At 38.7% G+C, this 17,112-nt stretch overlaps 1 protein-coding gene across 4 annotated transcripts in view; it reads right to left on the reverse strand.

Annotated features, from left to right (window-relative positions):
- The window catches only part of LOC117229670 (uncharacterized), a 447,677-nt gene that overhangs the window by 55,137 nt on the left and 375,428 nt on the right, over positions 1-17,112 (reverse strand). For all 4 annotated transcript variants that reach the window (XM_033486300.2, XM_076520036.1, XM_033486299.2 and 1 more), the window contains 3 exons: positions 2,798-2,926; positions 2,115-2,233; positions 276-510 (listed from right to left, as the gene is read on the reverse strand). In XM_033486300.2, the coding sequence (XP_033342191.1) occupies positions 276-510; positions 2,115-2,233; positions 2,798-2,926 (483 nt within the window). The remainder of the gene's footprint in view (positions 1-275; positions 511-2,114; positions 2,234-2,797; positions 2,927-17,112) is intronic.

Consider the following 17,112-nt stretch of genomic DNA (forward strand, 5'->3'; position numbering starts at 1 on the left):
AATGCTAACGAGTCCGCAAGAAATATCTTCAAAAATATGTTTCGAAAAATTGCTGACTAAAGCTTAGAATCGCTATAAACATCGTCAATAGTACAGTTGCGAAAATGGTCCTGCGAAAATGCACAGTTACCCTCGATAAATGGTCGCGGGTTGAATCATGCTGGCCGCGGATGAAAGCCGACGTGTCATGCGCGCGACGAAGGGGCGAAAAGAAACGGGACCTAAGTGTGGAGCGTGCGTGGCAAGGTCGTAAGGTAGAAGGTGGTAGGCATTACCTGAGATTGTAACTGGTCAACGAAACGTGCCCGGTGTCGTAAGCACGTCCGTGCAGCACGAGCCGGCACGTCGGGTACTTGGGCTTCCCTCTGGTGTCGTAGCGACCGGTTCGATCCTCTTCGCCGTTGACCTCCAGGTCGCAGCTGTTCGACGGGGACCCCTGGTCCTTCCGCTGGTCGTGGAGGTCCCGGTTGCTGTGATGTACGTTGTAACCGATCGACTTCACTACGTCCACTAAAAACACACGGGTTCGCGGGCCCTTCAGAGTGGGGCTTTATTGAAACAAGTCCGATCCGGTTGCCGAATATGTCGCGCTCTGATTGAGACTAGGATACATGGGTCTGCGGATCGGAATTAATTATCGCTAGCGATAATTAATCGTCCCCGCCCTGTCGGGAACGATCGGAAAAACATTAGGTTCTCCCAAAGGTATCTGTCGTTTTTGCGTAAGCTTACATTCGAGCTGCGATAGAAATCGCGAGAGCCGGAACAGTGACGTAAACCGAGAGAAATGTATTCTTGTGGTTTGCTTATAATGGGTGTTAATTGCTCAATTTTTGTTGCTAAAAGCTTCGGCAGCCGGTGTCACGACTTCGCGAAAGTTTGAATTACAAAAATCGATTCAGCGTAGTCTTTTTAAAAAATGTGTTGTAATTATATTATTAACTACATTTATCCTATTATAATTAATGAAGTATATAATTGTACTATTAAAAAAGTATACCATAATTACACTATTAGCACTAGCTGAGCCGCGTCACCCATATGTGACCCCTGTCACCCCTGACAGGATTATTTAAAATTTAATCTTTACGCTAATCCGTTATTATGATTTCTTAATTTTATTAAGATTCGCAAGATGCGAGTATGTTGAAAATGTAATTAATGTCATATAACTTTGCTTCGCAAGTTTAATTTAATTTGATAGAATATTTTAATTTTATGAAATTTTTTAGGTTTTTTGGCGTGGCCGTCAAAGTGTTAAGCCTTTGTAAAGATGAGTGATTTGGAAAAATCATTGATGGCTTGATATCTTGGATCAACCTAGTGCAAGATTCGATGCACAGTATTTCATAATTTCTGATCTACACGCGCCATCTGCGCTAAAAGCAAACTGCCAATTTTTGATGAATGCTAACAGCAGCTCTGTGCAATATTTTTTAGCTTCTAGCTTTCACTACAAATGGTTTCATGTTGTATCTAGTTTTAGACGTTCGCTGTATAAAATTCTGTCGAAAATTTCGCGTCATTACCTTCTGTTTTGGTTACCAAAAAAATATTTCCTATAATTCCTTAAATTACTACTTCAATCATCGTGATCTTTATGATTTATTTTAAAATGAAATCATTAGAGAACATACTAAAAGATAGTAGTGCATCAAGTATCAAAATAAAATGTATTGCTTCATAAAGTAGAATAAAAAACGATAAAAGACCTAGATGAAAGTATTCTTTTAATTTTGTGGATTAGTATATTAGGTCATTAAGTATGAAATGCATACTTTACTGTAGAATGTTGCTATAAAATTTATGAATTTCATACTTAATGACCTAATATATTGTTCAAATTATTAAAATATTGTTTAAATTATATTAACTTACTTAGATGTGCGGGATCTCATAAATCAATATTACATTTAATTTGAAACTATGGACTGTAAAGAAAATGATTGAAAAAAGCCACATTATATTTTACAGGGTAAAATAAAGTTGTACATTATAAAGCTTTCAATTATAACTTTAAATAATAGTTACACGCTTCACCAAAGGATAAATCGAGACGGGAAAGAAAAATGTAATTACTGGTCGACAAATGTGTTCTTTTTGTCGGTACTTACGGCTTTTATTGACGTTTTCTGTAGTTGTCGTCATTGGTGGGGCTTCCGTCGTGTTTCCTATGAAATTGAGGTTCGCTACGAAGCCGTTGTAATCAAAGAGCGGTACTTCAGGACCGCTCCTGTAAAGGAAGAATGTTTTTATTAAAGCGGGTCCTCCGCCTTCTTTAGATTTTCGACGGTACGGTTTTGTCTTTGAAACAAGTTAATTGACCGCTATATTACGCAACGTTACAATATAACAATTCGCTTCTGAAATGAGCAAAAATAATCAATATTTTACAACACTTTTTTAACAGAATACTTCAACTAATACCAAATTTACTTCCAATTATAATAAATCTAAGCTGGTAAAGTTGAAATATTATTTATATAAATATTATATATTATATATTATATATTATATATTATATATTATATATTATATATTATATATTATATATTATATATTATATATTATATATTATATACTATATATTATATATTATATATTATATATTATATATTATATATTATATACATATAAACTTGAAATATTTCCAAGTCCACCACTTTCTCTGTACAAATTAGAACGACATTTGATACTTGAACTTAACGATCGTATGTCCCCTACTCGCATAAACCAATCTCAATTTAGAAGCAGACGAGAGGGTCCATGTAGTTCGAGCATAATGTAAAATTGTTACCTGAACTCGACCAAGAGCTTTTGCCCGGTGTACATCAACAATGTTTTCTCTCTACCGCAAAGCATCTTCAGAAGGCGACCCGTCGTTGCTGGACCCGAGTACACGGCAATATAGTCGCTGGTGCAGTGACTGTAACAGACACGGGCAAGCAGAGCTTTCAGTTGTGGTAGTGGTATATTACTGGAAAATGCTTTACATATTTTCGGGCTACGTAATAAACGAAAGTGTAGTAACATCCGTCGGTTTTTAAAAGCTAGTTTATTCGGATCCAGCTGCCTTTGCAAACTGGTTTTAGATAACGTAATTGATATCAAATAATAAACAATGATCAACTATCAAAGCGTATTGTACTAAAACTTGATTCGATATACCAATCCCCAAACGCAGAATAAATCTGTTAAATGAAACAAAACCTCATGATTTTTCTCTTTTTGTACAGATTCTAGAAACGTACGTTTTCGTAATTCCATACAATTTCGTAATTAAAACAAGTACAGATATCCCGTCACCGGTTTCATTTTACTTCGATTTTTCAATAAAAATTCGAAAACCGACTGTTGTTAATATAAAGCCCGCTACATTCGTTCGGATTTTTTCGGTTTCTCTTCTTCAATATTTAGACAAGTCTGTCAATTAACGTCATATCGCGAGTTCGGGCGACTTCACTGAGAATGGAAGATGATTGGAGTGTTCCGCGGGTTATGAAGAATTCCCGTGAAAGTTTAAAAATATCCGGACACGGATTACGGTCGTTGAACACGGAGTGCTCGCGAATCGAGCGGGGAGGAGAAAAAAGACGAGCGGAGCAAGAGAAACGCGGAACGTCCCAAAATCGAATAAAAGGACGTCCGTCGAAACGGCGCGACGGAGGTGGACGGAGGTGTACTGATTTATCAGAGAGTTCATGGGTACGAACAGTAGTCGATTGCCACGGAAGTTTTACTATTAAGAAAATATCCGATGTTACCGAGCGAGGCAGGGGCGGCTGCGTTGAATTACCACGATGGGATGGCTTGATTTATTTTACGAGTAAAGTTCCGCCGTTGCCTACCGACGTAGGCGATCCTTCATTTCGAGGATCACGGGGATAGATTTTTAATAATCCTCACGAATTAGGGGACATCTACTGCTTTGGCCCGCGTGCGTTGCTCCGTTTAGCCCAGGAATTTCGGACAATGTTTACGGGGCTAGCACAGAATTTTGCATTGTTAGAGCAAAAAGTCGATGATGCATTCTGTAGAGAATCTATTAATTATACTGTGGAGTATAATTAAAAATGAGTTGACTCTTCGCCTCCTCCCCAATTTTTCCAACTTAATGTGTCCCCTGTTTGTTAAATTGACGCTATCGCAAAAAATCCACGCAATAAAAGGTAGAAAATATATTTTTCATACAAGCCGATGGAGAGAATGCACGTGGAAAACGGTAAATACAATTTTTGTATATCATTGTTATCAGGGAATACGTTAAGGCTTTTGAATTTCAGAGAGACCGATTTTACTTGGTACATCAAAGGGTGCGTCAATTATTTTGTGTAACCCGTGAAGCAAAAAATATTCTTGACGGAATGAAAAGAACATTGTAATTATCACAAAAACATGAATAACCAGCCAACGGCACGAGTTTAATTTTTTAGCATCAGGGCGTTTACAATAGCGTGACGCGCGAGGTCGTTGTCGCGTTCACCGTGACAGTATCGCGCGATTTTTAGTATTTCTTTGCGTTTATTTAACTGAAAACATAAAAATTTCCACAACCACAAAACGCAAAATTTGTTAGGCGTTATTTACATTTGTTTATTTTTTATTGATTTCATTTTTTTCCTTGTAAATAAACGCCAAAACGACGTTGTTGTTTTAGGAATTGCGTCCAGGTAGTCCGACGTTTTAATTTTTCAAGTCTATGTTTGTTGATTGCACATCGTCAAAACATTCGAACACCCGCTGGTAGAAAAATATTTCAAATTGCCTATTGATACGCTCAGCATTTTATCTTTCGCAACGGCCGGCTCGCGCTGCTCTGTTATTGATAAATGAGAAATATTCGCAGATTTTTCCTACAAAACGTTGATGATCGTTACAGATGCTTATGAATGGGCTGTAAGCTTTCTGTATCGATGATAAAAATAAAGAAGTCCAATACAAAATTGAAGAAACATCGGAAAAATTTAAGCGCACTGTCCAATTATCTTCAATTTGCTAAAATGATCAAAAGAAGAAATACAGTTTTATTGGCTTTATACTCCTTACAATTCACTTAATAAAATTTTTAGTTTGCGTGCAAATTCGCAGTCTAATTATTTTACATTACCAGTTAACACGTTCCGTGCCACGTGTACCATCGATGGTACACGCTTGCATGTTTACTTAGTGAACTGAACAAATTGTTTACAAGAAATTTAGAACCGAAGAATCAATTTCCACCGCAAGAATGGTCGTTGATAAGTTTTTGTTACGTTGTTACGTGTACGAGAATTAATAATTGCACGTAATACATCAAGTTTTAGTAAAATATCAAAGTGTGAAGATTCGAGTAAAAAAAGCTCGGCACGGAACGTGTTAATTAAGGTTTGTCCACTTTTGAACAAATTAGCGATATTGACAGTCTCCCCGAGTAAGCGCGCTTTTGTGACCATGCAAACGAAATATCGTGCATCCCAAGATCTTTATTACGTGCAATCACGTCGATGATAATTTCACCAGCCATAAACAACGCTTCAGCATTCAATATCGAATTCATTTCAAATTATATACTGTGCTACGCGACTGCAGATGCGACAGCAACGAGAATGTCCTACCTTGAAAATATTTCACTGATTTTCCTAAATACTTCAATGATGCAAAATCGTTAGAAGTTTCATTAAAAGCTGACAACAACGCTGCAGCGCATTAACGGCGTCGTAATAATGGCAACTGTGTACCCGAACCGGCAATATTTACGTATCAGCCGAATATGATTCGAAGTAACGTTTTAGCAGGTTTTCTGAAAATCTGATTACGCGCGTTTACGTTCGCGTGCATTTAATCGGCAGGATTGAAACTCCCTCGACGAAACAGGTTTAATGTGATTACACGGTGCTTCGAATTATAATCGATATCCACTGTAAGAGTCTAATTATTCTACATCAATCATTATAGCTGTGCAGCTCAAGAAATAATTACTAAGATTTACAATTTATTTCCTGCGTGAGATTGTTTTACTATAAACGCGTGTCAACGAAAATATTAATTTTAACTCAATTTAATTTTCTTAATTTCTTTTATTTCTATCATGCTCTTTATTTGTTGTATCAATATAAACAATGTGATATACATGCTTCACTATAATATTTATTTTTAATTTAACGAAACGTGTATTTATTAAAATATCAAATTTTACGGAAATATTAACGATATATTAAGTTTCTTTAATCTCGTTGCTATATCTTCTTTTTCGCCTAAAAAATTATTACAATAGAAAATCCATAAACAACGCTCCAGCATTCAATATCGAATTCATTTCAAATTAGCGGCGGTCAGTGATTAATTAACGATTTGTTGCGTTCTATTGCTGATTGAGAAGCAACGTTCGCGAAACGTATATATATAGTTTATTAAGTATTTGTTGTTGTGGAAGGAGGTTTTATCAGTTTACTCTAAGGAGTATTTCAGGCGACCAGATAATAAGTTTTTCTCTAAGAACGACGAATTAATAGACGGGGCACGCGCGAGATTCGTCTGTCCAGGACGCATTCGGCAACTTTTCCGCATCGTTATTAGTCGACGTCGAACCGTTCGGCGATCAGTCATGCGAAGAATTTCATTACCCGAGCAGAGACACGAAGAAATAATTCTAAACACGTAACAGGTGTTCCGAAACTTTCGTCCCGGGGATTTAATTAATTGCCGCGAGCGGCAGGGTTAAGTAATTAATAGGGAAAGTTCGCGCACCGCTTCGATTTCATCCGACGGATTTTCGCGGAAATTCCTTTTTCGGCATTCCGTCGACGAACTTCGGCCATTTCAGTTCGCCGAGACACGCGACTACTTGATGCGCCACGCCGCCGTTGTCGGGAGACGTGTGACGTGGCACGTCGCCAATTTCTGAATAATTAACTGTCAGGAAGCCGCGGAGGGCGCGGCCGCTTCATAATTGCCACTGCGCCCTTTCTCCCGCGACCTCTCACTTTCCACCGTGTAAACATATTAATTATTAAATCGGTTCGGTCTGCTCGTTCTCACGCCACGTAGCCTCCACGTCTCTTTCTGTTTGAGTTCCAAAACGCCTCGATAAGGAAGCACGATTGGCCTTTAGCACGTGGAATATCCTAGGCATAATCGAACAGCTAAATTGAACTCTTTCATGTAGGTCAATCGAAAAGAGACGTTGTCGTTGTTGCAAATATTTAGGTTCGCACATTTCACACTGCAACTGTACAGGGTATTCATACGAAAATTGTCAATCTAAATACCTCGGAAGCGACACATTTTTGGGAAAAACGTTAAATACAAAAGTCACTCGATATCAAGGGGGAAACACAACCGTTTCATTTATCGTTTTGTCGACCGTTTTGAGGGTAATTCGGCGGGTAACTGTTGTTCATCCTGTAGAGCAAGTTTTACATGCCCGGAATACAAAGATTCAAAACCGTTCCCAAGGTTAAATGATACTGTTTTTTCTTCTAAAATAAATAAAGAACGCCGTGGCGAGGATTTCGACGGCAAGGGTCAATATAGAACGTGATTCTGATTAAGTTTATTCCACTTTCCCGCGGAGAGGAATGGCGCAGATAAATCGGAATCGGGCGGCGCGCTTTCAGTTTCGGCGTAACAGGTCGACCGAGGTCGCCGGCACAGTTTTCTACGTCATTTTCTGCCCGAGCGGCCCGATCGCCAGAAAATCCGATTTCTCTAGCCCCATTTCGTACAATCTCGCCGCATAGCTGAGCGTGGAACAAGAATGGAAGAAAAAAAAATATGAAGCGCGGGAGCGGGAAAGAGAGGGCGAAAGCGAGAAGAAAAAATGGTATACGATGGTCGGGTGTGTTGCGAGCACTCAAGCCGGTAGAAATTGTCCGGGAATTACTGGCCCGTAAATCCGGCGGTGTGAATTAAAAATTTCCCACTCGAACCTGTCGATTGCGTCCACCTTCGAACAATGCACCTCTTCATTTAATTTCGATCGAACAAAAAGCGGATTAAAGCGGACCGCCTTCCGCGACCATTGTTTCGTCTCCTATGTGCGACCCACCCCCTTCGCCCCCTTAGCCTTTCGCCACCAAAAATTAATAATGCCACACGTGCCGGTTTTCATATTCTCGTACATTTGAATTTTATATCGGCGCGGAGTAAAGCGAATACTTCGCGAACCGTCGAATCTGGAGTAATTGGCGGAAATATCTTTCTCGCTTGTTCTTTCACGAAACATTCTGCGTCGAGAATGCTCGTGTTTTTCTAGCGATTCTAATAGCAATGATTATTAGTTGTTAACACGATCGCGGACGGTAAAAGTTTGAACGAGTTGCAACAATAGGCAGGTGATTTATTCTTAAACTAATTGTGATATCGAAAGTTTGATTAGTCAGATTTTGTCCGAGTGCTCAGAATATCACATTTTAATAGTTGTATATATTGAATGCTATAGCATCCACGTCGATAGAAATTAAATTAGAGTGCATAATTATTTTAAAAAATAAACGCTATATAGGATTGAATACATGATAACGGGGACAGTTGGCAAAAAATGGCAGCGGCCAGCATGTTGGTGTACATTAATATGAATACATAGTAATGCTAGAGTTAACTTTTTTATTTTCAATTTTTTGTCACGATTCGGATGCCACATGGCACGATTCAAAGGCAATTCGAAGGCCATGTGCCACCATTCGAAGGCAATTCGGAGGCTATATCACGTAGCAATAAATTACATAAGCGTAGGACTAGCACAGGGAAATTCACAGCAAGCCGAAATTTGGCATTCTAGAGAGAATTTACTGTAACTGGTTAAAGGATGTTTTAAGAACGGGACGTTAATGATAGAATTTACATAGCATAATCTTTCTGGCCCAATCGTTTAGTTCGCAACTACAATAAACATCACATTGCCACATCATCGGTTCGCCGGTCATATTCAGGTTAGATCGTCAGAATAATTTCACGAGGACCGCCATCGCAATAATACTGTCCGTAACCGCACTGGGGATTTCGATGTTTCAAGTGTGCGTAACACAATAGTCCGGCGAACAATATAGAGCACTTACTGTAATTCGCCAACGAGCCACTTGATTTTTCAACAATATCTGTTCCCGATCGTATTAATTCACCTCGGCGAAATATCGTGGCCGAGAACGGTTGCAACAATTCATTCTTGACAAAATTCCTTCGTCCCGTAGTTTTTCAAATACGAAGTTCGACCATCGGACGACGGACCATTTTTACAACTGTACTATTGACGATATTTATAACAATTCGGAGCTTTATTCAGCAATTTTAAAACATATTTAATTGGCGAAAGTTGAGAAATTAAATGAGTGATTCAAACGTTGCGGGTCAAAATTGACGCAGCCACCGCCTTGCCAGGACTAATATCCACAAAATGTTTTTATTTAACATTCTTGATGTCTGCAGAATTTTTGGTTGAATGCTCGTGACCTAATCATAATTTTTATTCAATTTCTTCAAGCCTCCAAACGCGGATGGATTTTTGATTTTTCGGTACGAAATTGCGGGCTGTTTGTTGCACAGATGCGTCCCAAGAATTCGATTTAAAAGACACATGTATAAAAAGAGAAACAAAAACAAAATAAAAAAAGTTTTAAAAATTTGAAATTTTGAAAATCTAGTTTTCTTTCCGCTAAATTTTACAAGATATGTATAACGCGAATTCCTCGTTGCCCGCTGTAGAAGGGTTACTTTAATAGTATTCTACAGTAATAAATATCTAGAACGATTGATTCATCGGTGGATTCACAAACGATAGTCAATATCTTGATGCGGAACACTGTGCGACTGCCTCAAATGAAAAGGCTCTCCGCAAGAAGTAGGCTTCAAGTAGTGCAAGAAGGGACTCAAAAAGATTGTCTTCCTTGGATGAAGGGAGCAAAGATCCGTGAAAAGAATATGCTGACGACAATGATTTTTCTGTGGTCGTTTGTCTTCTGAATCCACAGATAGGAGAATCGGGTGTATCCATAGAATGACTCGCGAAACTATTCGAGCACCTAAAACGTAACACATAACTTTCTTAACTCCTTACACTGTGATTTCTTTGACAGCTACGTTGATTAGTCGTTCATTGTCCTTAATAATTTCTCTGACAGAACGAGACAATTTTTCTTTACAGTATGACTTAATTGACTTTCATTCCTAGATTTTGATAATCGAAAAATAAAAGTTCGTTTCGGTCTAGAAAATAATAATAACGTGCTCATATTTCGTAGATCGTGTATAGCGCAAGGGGTTAAAATGGGACCGAATTACTTGAATTCGTTTAAGATGTAAGAGGGATCATTGTACCGCAAAATTTTGCTCGAAAACATTGCAATTAGTCGAAATGAGAAAAATAAATAAAAAGCTCTTATCTTAAACTTTTTTATCTGCGCCTAAAACGAAATGGTGCCCGAACACTTTCGCAAAAAACTGCATCTGCACTCTGTTATCTAAAGATAAAGACAGAAACGTAAACCAGTTTCTATATAACACGAAATCTGCCGAGACGATCGAAACGGCCGATTTCACTTCAATTGTTACAAAACAGCTGAAATTATAAATACCGTTTCACAGAAACTGAATGAAAAGACTTTTTAACCCAAGCACAGATTACAGTAATAGTGGCAAAACGTGTAAATAAATGCAATCCTTTTGCTTCCGAGGCTCCGTTAGGTTTAGCGTTAATTCGATCGACAACAAGGCGATGAAACGTGTTCCCCAGGAGAGTGAAAAAGGAAAGATAGAAATCAACGGAGCAATTTTTATTTGCCCGCCGGCACGGTGCTAAGCGATTGCGGAATATTAAACGCGGCATCGTACGATTCTACCGGGGGATCGCAACGAATGCAATTACAGCAATAATCCCGCGGATAGCAATAACTGGGCACACGGATACATTAGATGCGGCGGCGCACCAGCGGCGGCATTGCATTCGTATTACGTAATCAGGGCCGTGCCAACAGATATCGCATGTAACTGCCTGTAACTAATGTAGAATCGTACGCGCTACGTTAAATTAATTCACCGTCGGCTTCTATGCCGGCGCGATTAATGCGACACGCTACCGCGAACTTGCTTCCTCGTGTATCGTTGTCTCCGATGCGGGGGATTATACTTGCGGCTTAGTGATATTAAAATTTATATTCTGACAATCAATGTCGGGTCCCTGCGCATGGAAAACATAGGCTACTGGAGCCGGCCACTGGGGGACAACCAATTGCTTTGACTTTGGTTCGTTCTCGAGTATAATTAACTTTATGTTTATCGAATAAGAGATATATGGAATTTTTTAATTCAAAAATGAATGAACTGAAACAATGAAAAAATGTAATATGTCTTATTCGATAAACATAATGTTATCGAATAAAACATATTATATTTTGTTATTCAAAAACGAACGAAATAAAAGAATAAAAAAGTTGAATGTGCCTTATTCGATAAATATGAAGTTAAAAAATGTTAGCTTTATATTTATCAAATAACACGTATTTATTCTTTCAATTTGTTTATTATCTTCATACATGGCTTGGTTCGTGGTTTACGCTTGTATGTTTATCACGCGTTCTTAACCATTTGAGTCCCAGGGGTTATTCAGAAAACACGGTCGAAAAGTGGCGAACAGCGTGATAGCGCTTGTCTTAATTGATTGCGAAGAGAACCAAGCGGCGCGATAGCGCTCGTCAAGATTGACAAACAAAACAAAAAGAAAAAAAATGAGAAAAAGCAGAGTTATGCGATGTACGTGCGTCACTAAAGTTTGATCGCGACGCAAGATCTGAACAGCGCGATCGCGCTGCTTGGGACTCAAACGGTTAATAAAATCCTAACACATTTCTTTTTCAAACAGAATATTTTATAATTATTTTCACCAAAAGACTTATACTCTTTTGCTCAATATTGTTACCTGTCTTCGATCTACAGACTAATACAAGTAAAAGTATTCGCGTCGATACGCAGCTTTCTTTACGATGAACAAGTTCTCTATTTGTGCAGACGATGTTAGCGAATCTTATACTTTAAACTCATGCGTGGTTCACGTTACGTTAATATTCGATATCGATCGAATAATTGATTTCCAATGAAATGCAAACGTATTGCACTGTTGTTAGAATAATTGACGCTAATAGGCTTTAGACAACGTGTCGCTGCAAATACAAACAATACGTTCGTACAATAAATGTGATCGTACTCTACACCAGAATCACGTGGTTGTAATATTATACACGATATCGGAGTGTATGTTTACCGTATTCGGTACAGAATAATTATTGGATTGCGGTAATTTACGTAATGTAATCTAGTGGCAGGCTACTGGATTTCTATTCTTCTTTTGGTCTCACGTTTCCTCCACAGGTTACATGTACAACGAGTATAATATTTATTTTATTTGAAATATTCGTGCAGTTTTTCTATGATCTCATAATGCAAAGGGTTAGAACAGTGTAAAATTAAGCAAAACCTTATTCGCTTAGTTAATTATTATAGCTCAGTGCGGTTCAGATAAATCTGAATTACTACCTGAAGAAATAGCTTCTCTGTTGATCTTACGCAGATCTTTACTACTAGTTTACTATGGATGATATATATAAATCTTTACTATTAGCCTACTGATCTATATGTCTGAGCTCATATAAACCTGTACTACTAGCTTCTTATCTGATATTATATAGAGCTTATTTTTATTATCAGTAACTGACCTTTCCTACAGACTTTTCCACCTGATTCGTTGAAATCAACGTTAACTTTTTTATTTTATCGAACACAAACCGTTTAATGATTTGACTGCCACAAAATTAGAATTCAGATGCAAGTGTCCCATCAGAGGATTCAACATTAAACTTGGTCATGTTGTCGATTATGCACGACGTGGCTCCCGGATCGCGAAGGTCTAAAATCAATCTTACTTAACTCATATAAAGTGAAATAAATCTGGCATGGCAGGAATTAATAAAATTTTTATGATTTACGAGCACGAGAGTTTTGAATGGCGTCTGCAAAAGTTTCTTGTCGGTTAGATGGAATGACGAAGTTTATGTCAGACATCACCGTAGATGGTTCGTGACGTTGCTGAATTTTAACACGAGGCGGGCCCGATCATTATTTCGCTGTCCAGGTTCGGGTGGTCCGGGCCGGAAACTTGCCCGTGAGTTTTAAGAGGTTCTAAGCGCCGATACGTGGTTATGACTAGTTTAGCTCTTAATCCTCTCCTCGTTATCTTGTCGCTGGTGCAGCTGTTGTCATGGGAATGAAGTACAATGGGAACGAACAGGAATCCTCCCGCGGGGAAACTTGTAGTCGATTGCAAATGACCCTTCAGCGTACAAGCCCTTCAGCGGGCTTGACTTCGCTGTTATTTGAAACTGCGGTCGCGAAACACGACAGAATTTCTTCACCGTTATCATCCCCGGTTCCCCGCCTATCAATTCGCGTGGCGGTAAACTCGGGGAAATTTCTGAAAATAGAAGTGCATACCAACGAAATGAAACCCATTTTCAATTGTTGCTTGTATACATTCGCATTCTACGGTGGTCCGGAAAGCTTTTCGTGTCCGAGATTAAAATTTATTTTGTGCGCTCTCATTTCGCACGGACATTATTTCGCACAGAAACGGGGAATTTTCTGACCCAAAATTAAAAATATCTTCGCCGGACACGCAATGGTAACATTGAATTATTTAGACTCTCATTTCGAACAGGTATAATTATTTTATGTAACGCAGAAGTGGAGAGGATGTTTCCCATGATTGTTCTTGTCAGCAAATGAAAACATTCGAGATACGCGCAACGTGGAAAGACAATGATTGTAATTCTTTTTCTTTGGATTTCATGTCGCCTCGTCTGCAAGGTTTGGCGATAGGTTCTTTGGAATTGTGTGTTCAGTTTTTCTGTTATATTTTTTGGGTTTCCTTGGGTGCAGCTGGGTTTCCTTCAGATAGTTTAACACGTTCCGTGCCACGTGTACCATCGATGGTACACGCTTGCATGTTTACTTAGTGAACTGAACAAATTGTTTACAAGAAATTTAGAACCGAAGAATCAATTTCCACCGCAAGATTGGGCGTTGATAAGTTTTTGTTACGTTGTTATGTGTACGAGAATTAATAATTGCACGTAATACATCAAGTTTTAGTAAAATATCAAAGTGTGAAGATTCGAGTAAAAAAAGCTCGGCACGGAACGTGTTAAGGCAGAGCTGTTCAAACAGCTTGCCCGTACGGCCAGCGATTTTCAGATCAGGGCAAACACCGATCGGCGTTCTCTAGGCCCCACTTCCGAGGGCAACGATTTCCTTTTCTTAGCTTCTCGTAGGTTTCCCCACCAGTAAGAACGCGTTATTCGGTTGAAGACGGTGAAAGAGATCGACTGTAGGTTACGTCGAAATTGAATGAAATAGAATGAGCATCGCACACGATCGGCATATAACAGCAATGCGTGCGAGTGAGAGAGGAAGGATGCCATGAAAACGTAAACACTTCGGTCTTCCTTTTCTCACGTCTCCACTCCGCTAAGACGCTTGCCCGTAGCTTTGCCCTAGCCCGCCGCGAGGTCAGGGTTAGGTTGGAGATGTTTTTGAGAGGATTTCATAGTTTCGTCTCTGTAAATTAAATCTGTTGCATTCGCGTATAGCAGGGGTGTCAAACTCGCGGCCCGAGATGAACATTTTTGATGTCAAGTATCAGGACGTAAACAATAATTTAACTTTATATATGTTTATTACAATGTATTAGTCAAAATAAAAATATTTGTTTCTATGAACATTGATTTTTTTTGCGGCCCACCTAAAGTTAAGCATTGTTTATTTGGCCCAAGTTAGCTTTTGAGTTTGACATCACTGGCGTATAGTAAAACGGGCCCTTGTTAACGATTGGTTGCAGGGGTTGCAGGTCGATGAGTCAGATGTTTTTAGCGGATATTTATGGATGATCCTTCAGTGTCCGTTTTTGAGTCTTGATAGAATTATCCTATCTTTTCCGGTAAGGTTTCGAAATCGAATTTTTTGAAAAAGTCCTGCGAAACTGAACTAAATGACTTGAATGTTTTTTTTTGGATGATAGAGGGTCTAGTCTACTAGACAATGACTGAAATGCTTAATCGATCTCTGTTTAATTCGTAATTATCTATGTAATATGTTCGAGTATGCTTATTTTAAGATATTTTTTAAGATTTATTTTAACATTACATATTTTGTTTAAGATTGTATGGTATCTGTGAAATGCGCTTTCCAGTTCACTGTACGCCAGAATTAGATGTAATTTTTTCGATTAACCACGGTTATCTAGTGGAAATTCAAATAGTCGCAAAACAGGCGATATTCCCTCAGCAAATACGATTAAATCAGTTCAGCGACAGATTAATTATTCCGGCGAATTGAAAATTCGATCGTAAACGCTTGTTCGCGACATTGATTTTATTAACGGGGACCACTATTGACACTCATTCGAAGATATTCCCGCAGCGGAGCGGAATACCGATGGAAAAAGAATCGATAGCCGTGTGAACTGTGAGTTAAACTTTTTCGTCGCTGGTTCCCAGCGCTGAAACTCCTTTGCATACATTATAGGCATCGCCGGAAAAATGCAGATTCCACCCAAAATACATTTTATCATGGGCAAGCTTTCGTAGACTGTACATATTTCGCATTTGATGGACTTTTCTCGCTCGTTTAATTTTCAAAAAATTTTATCTTCTTATCGATCCCTCATTTCTACAGCTTACTCTGGCCTTTGATGTCAGATTGATACAAAAGCGAGAGAGAGAGAGAGAGAGAGAGAGAGAGAGAAATTAATATATATAAGATCAGATTATAATATCAATGAGATTATATATTACAAATTAATAGGATTATTCACGTTGCTCAGAAATGATGAAACGATCTATAGCACAGATTGTTTCTCCAGTATTCGTGATAATTGTGTCACAAGAGACAGACGAGGATTACGATCTTTATTTAATGCTCAATGGACATGATAACACTATGCCGTCTGCAGATCTTAGATGCGATTCTTTTGTTTGACGCCGACATAATAGCTTGGAAATTTTAAATTTTAAACAGAATTTCGAAGATGGTGGTAATATAAATTCCTAAAATTAAGATATGTCATCCAAGAATTTTCGTACTTAATTCTTAGTTAAATAAGCACAATGCTATAGTCAGTTTGCTGCCTTTTAACACCCAAGATATTATTATATTATATTATTTCAGTTTTTTAAAATGGCACCAAAGTGGCACCACCGGCATACGACAGATAATTTTTGTGTGGCACCAGCGTGGTGCCACCGGACGGTATAATGTTAATAATAACCTTCATAAACGTATAAAGTCGTGAACATACAATACGTAAGTTTGTACTTACTTCTGTATGTATATTTTATATTCTGTTTATACGAGAACGTTATCGAGTACGATGGTAGAAAAACTGGTATAAGATAAGAAGAAGAAAAATTTTACTATCCACATTGTTCATTGAATCTGTTTATTATAAATTAGTTATAATAACAAACGAGTTGTAATCGTTAATCAGATTACTTTTTGTCTAATTCTGGCTGAGGTCGCAGGAGACCATTTCGACGATAGAAATATTGATAAAGTTTGTTAAATGAAAGTTCAACTTCGAAATATATATCCGGAAACGGCCATTTCGTTTGCAACAACCTAATAATATCTTGTAAATCCGATACACGCCGGCAGTTTGTGTGTCAGCGAACCGTTTACGGGATCGAAATAACTAGCACGTTAGAACTAATCCGGCCAATCACTTAATCTGTTTCGGGGAAGTACGTTATCGGGTTCAGCGGATTGAAACGAAATGAAACGTAAATCTGGTTACGCCGGTGGCGGCCAATGTTAAAGTATAATCAGGATTAGCGGGCGAATTGAATTGGTTGCCGCCGCGATGGCGTGCTATCGCATCGCGCGCGGGGCGCAACACGCAATTTATGGCAGACGGTGGAAGAAGACCAACAGGAGCACCGACCGGATATTATTTTTCCGGCGTGGAACAGAAAAACGGAAGTTGCCGGCCCCCGTGTCACGTTTAATTCGAGCTTGTTTCAGCCACGTATCATTTCCGTGTCACGTGCCGATGGCAACGCACGGGCCGTACGTGGGCGAAAATTTAAACAAGATAGA

Source organism: Megalopta genalis, chromosome 3 (assembly GCF_051020955.1).
Source record: "Megalopta genalis isolate 19385.01 chromosome 3, iyMegGena1_principal, whole genome shotgun sequence".
Classification (NCBI taxonomy): domain Eukaryota; kingdom Metazoa; phylum Arthropoda; class Insecta; order Hymenoptera; family Halictidae; genus Megalopta; species Megalopta genalis.